The sequence below is a fragment of the Triticum urartu genome, chromosome 4 (assembly GCF_003073215.2).
Source record: "Triticum urartu cultivar G1812 chromosome 4, Tu2.1, whole genome shotgun sequence".
Taxonomy (NCBI): Eukaryota; Viridiplantae; Streptophyta; class Magnoliopsida; order Poales; family Poaceae; genus Triticum; species Triticum urartu.
Genome location: NC_053025.1, coordinates 111298139 through 111301140, shown reverse-complemented (window position 1 = coordinate 111301140; position 3002 = coordinate 111298139). Strand labels below are relative to the sequence as shown.

The window sequence follows — 3002 nt, the reverse complement described above, 5'->3', positions numbered from 1 at the left end:
CGTCCGGAAATACTTGTCATCAAGATGAATAAAAGGGGATGTATCTAGATGTATTTTAGTTCTAGATACACCCCTTTTTATCCATTTTGATGACAAGTATTTTCGGACGGAGGGAGTATCAATTAACAGAAGGTGTCTACACGACAGGAAGCAAGTTGGTTACACAAGCCATCTCATACGAGGATTTGAGGAGTCAAATTTGAAGGGTTGGTTGGACTTGCTCTGTGGTCTGTTGTATAAACAGCTTCCACGGAATCAACCTTAGAAACAAAATTCACAATGCTGGAACACTTGCAACAATATCTTCACCTTGCTATATGCTTGAATTTCTAAAAAGAAGAAGCAAAAACACGATTGCGCTTGCGCCCAAGCCATTCAATACAAAAGAGCATTCACAAATTGCATGCAAAAAATTACTGGAGAAATAAGTTGCCAATAACCCAGCGGCTCCTTCTGCCTGAACTTCCCAACTCAGACTTGTCTTTCTCAGTTACTAGAGAGTGATCTCCACCCACAGTTAAATACAGACCTCTGATGCAAAACAGTGTGCCAACTTAACATCATTACACAACTCACTACAGAACCACAATAGTCCATCAGGTACTCAGCTTAGCTCTCGGGACAGCGTATGCCTGCGTCCATGCACCGCGTGTCAAAGACCTCAGTTGTGACACTTACAAGCTTGCGACGTCTGGTCTCCGGGCCTATAAATGAATTAACAACAAAAGATGAGTGAAGATGTGGTCTAGTAACACAAAGCAGAAGACCTGAGTCAGAGTGTAATAAAGCGAGCGTATATTTCACTGAACACTCAAGGTCTTGGCGATGCATAAATTTTTGTAACAAGTGAGCCAGATTATGTAACAGTATATATGATGAGTTAGTGGGTTCTCTAAGCAAGGTAAATATTCAGGTACTGTAACACTACTTCTAAGGAATAAAACCCATGCTTTACCCCGCAAAAAAAATAGCATCACTAGAAGTTAACTCGTAGAAACCTGAAATAAACGACGGCGTGGGATCTTATATTAGTAGATAGACAAGGTGTGTACACAACGTGAAGCAACTTGGTACAGCAGCCACAAGGTGCATAAACTAGACATAAAAGGGTGCTTGAAAACTGACAAACAGAGTACTGTGCAGAAAATGTGAACATACAAGAAGCAGAGCAATCATTCAATAAAATGCGTAGTAGCTTTGTGCAAAGTCAAAACTGAGAAACATGCAACCCTAGCATTATGAATATCAAGGCTCACAGTTGGCCAATTATATCTAGTTGTCATGCAGTTGAAACTTGCAAGATATAGCATCCCCAGAATTCATCTAGCTCAAGCAACCTTGTTACATAGCTGCACATAAAGCTTCATATATCATGATCGAAGAACTCAGAAATCGACCCAGAGTGAAATACTAAAATACACTGCTAGATGGTCATGATAAATCATGATGACAGGCAATATGCAACCAGCAAGTAATAAAACATGCTGCCAGATGGTCATGTTATACAATACCACTACTAGTTACCCCAGCAATTAAAGCTAATCCTTCTAGTAAAATCTGATAACTATCCAATGTTCAGATAACATATGCAGAACAATTCTAGAGCAGTGCACTACATGTAGATACTGGAAAACAATATTACGAACCATGTACCTTGGAATGATTTTAACTGTTGCAAAAGGGTCATCATCAGAAAACTTTGCCCCTCGCTTGAAGGTCCAGCGACTGAGTCCCTCAGGACCGGTGCTCACGTAGAAAAGGACCTCAAATTCACTGGCAAAATTTCCAATTCTCATATTCACCACACTGGATATCATCTCATCCTCGGACCTTGAAGTGAAGCTTGGATTGGCCAACGAAATGACTGCTTGATTTAAAGCATATGTACTCTTGAAGAAGTACCGAAGGAATGAAAGCTCATATTGCTCCCCCCGGAACTCCCTGAATGTCATCACCCTGATGCGCAGCAGCACATTGACGATGGGGCCAGCCTCATCTTCCCAGAACTTGAGGTTGAGCTTGTCAGTGGGTTGATCACATTTTGCAGACTGCAAATTGTTCAACTCAGTGAACATTTCAGGAAGTGATGGATCATGCAGTAGCAGGCAGCAACAGAAAGAAAATGCAAAGCTAGAAAGTACCGTAATATGCAGCGACTCGACATTGGGAAAGCATCCGAGGAAGGCTGGCATCATCTTGATGTCTTTGTGAACTCCAAAACACACATGCAAACTCAGAATTTTGACGGTTGTGAGCATCATGCTTGGGCTCGCCTCCACTCCAGGCTGGAATGCACTCAATTCAACAGAAAAAAAATATCACACATTTATTCACACATGGTTGCCAATCGAACAATGGAAAGATGCGTGGGAACTGAGATAGTATGTACCATGATCACGGTGTCCCCGATCTCTAGAGTATGTTTCCCTGGCTCGAGGTACCCGAACAATTTCAGCTTGGGGGCATTTCCAATCTTCACCCTGGTGCACACGCCGGAGAGGTTCATATCTTCGCACACGATGAGCCGCTCCAGACGTGCGGCGTTTACCACCTCGATGCTCTCCATCACGGTCACGGAGGTGCAGACCTGGACGCATCGGAGGCTTTGGCTGACGAGGCGGAGGCATTTCCCCCTGAGACTCCCTTGGATGTTGAGGATCTCCAGGACGGGGCTCCTGGCGACGACGGCATCGATGTCCCCGTTCTCCACTTCGACGAGGCAGAGGCCGAGCTCCCGGAGGTGAGGGAAGGAGACGCCGCGGAGGCCGGCCGCGTCCGGGAATTTCCAGACGCCGATGTAGAGGCGGGTAAGGGTGGAGAGGGTGAAGAGCGTGCTGGGGAGGGGCACCTCACGCGGCCACGGGCGATTGACGAGGACGAGCTCCTGGACGCCCTTGGCGGCGAGGAGACGGAGCCAGCGCTTGAGCGCAGCTTGGCGCTCGCCCATGCGGCTGTAGACGAGGCGGACGCAGCGGAAGGGCCCAGGGTGCGAGGCGAGGGCG

The 3002-nt window shown here is 46.2% G+C and overlaps 1 protein-coding gene across 1 annotated transcript in view; it reads right to left on the bottom strand.

Annotated features, from left to right (window-relative positions):
* Positions 1–321: 321 nt before the first annotated feature.
* LOC125554646 overlaps positions 322–3002 on the bottom strand; it is a 38783-nt gene continuing 36102 nt past the window's right edge. The window contains exons 2-5 of the mRNA XM_048718138.1: positions 2390–3000; positions 2142–2285; positions 1654–2048; positions 322–704 (exon numbers count right to left, since the gene is read on the bottom strand). Of these exons, the coding sequence (XP_048574095.1) occupies positions 662–704; positions 1654–2048; positions 2142–2285; positions 2390–3000 (1193 nt within the window). The 3' untranslated portion in view covers positions 322–661. The remainder of the gene's footprint in view (positions 705–1653; positions 2049–2141; positions 2286–2389; positions 3001–3002) is intronic.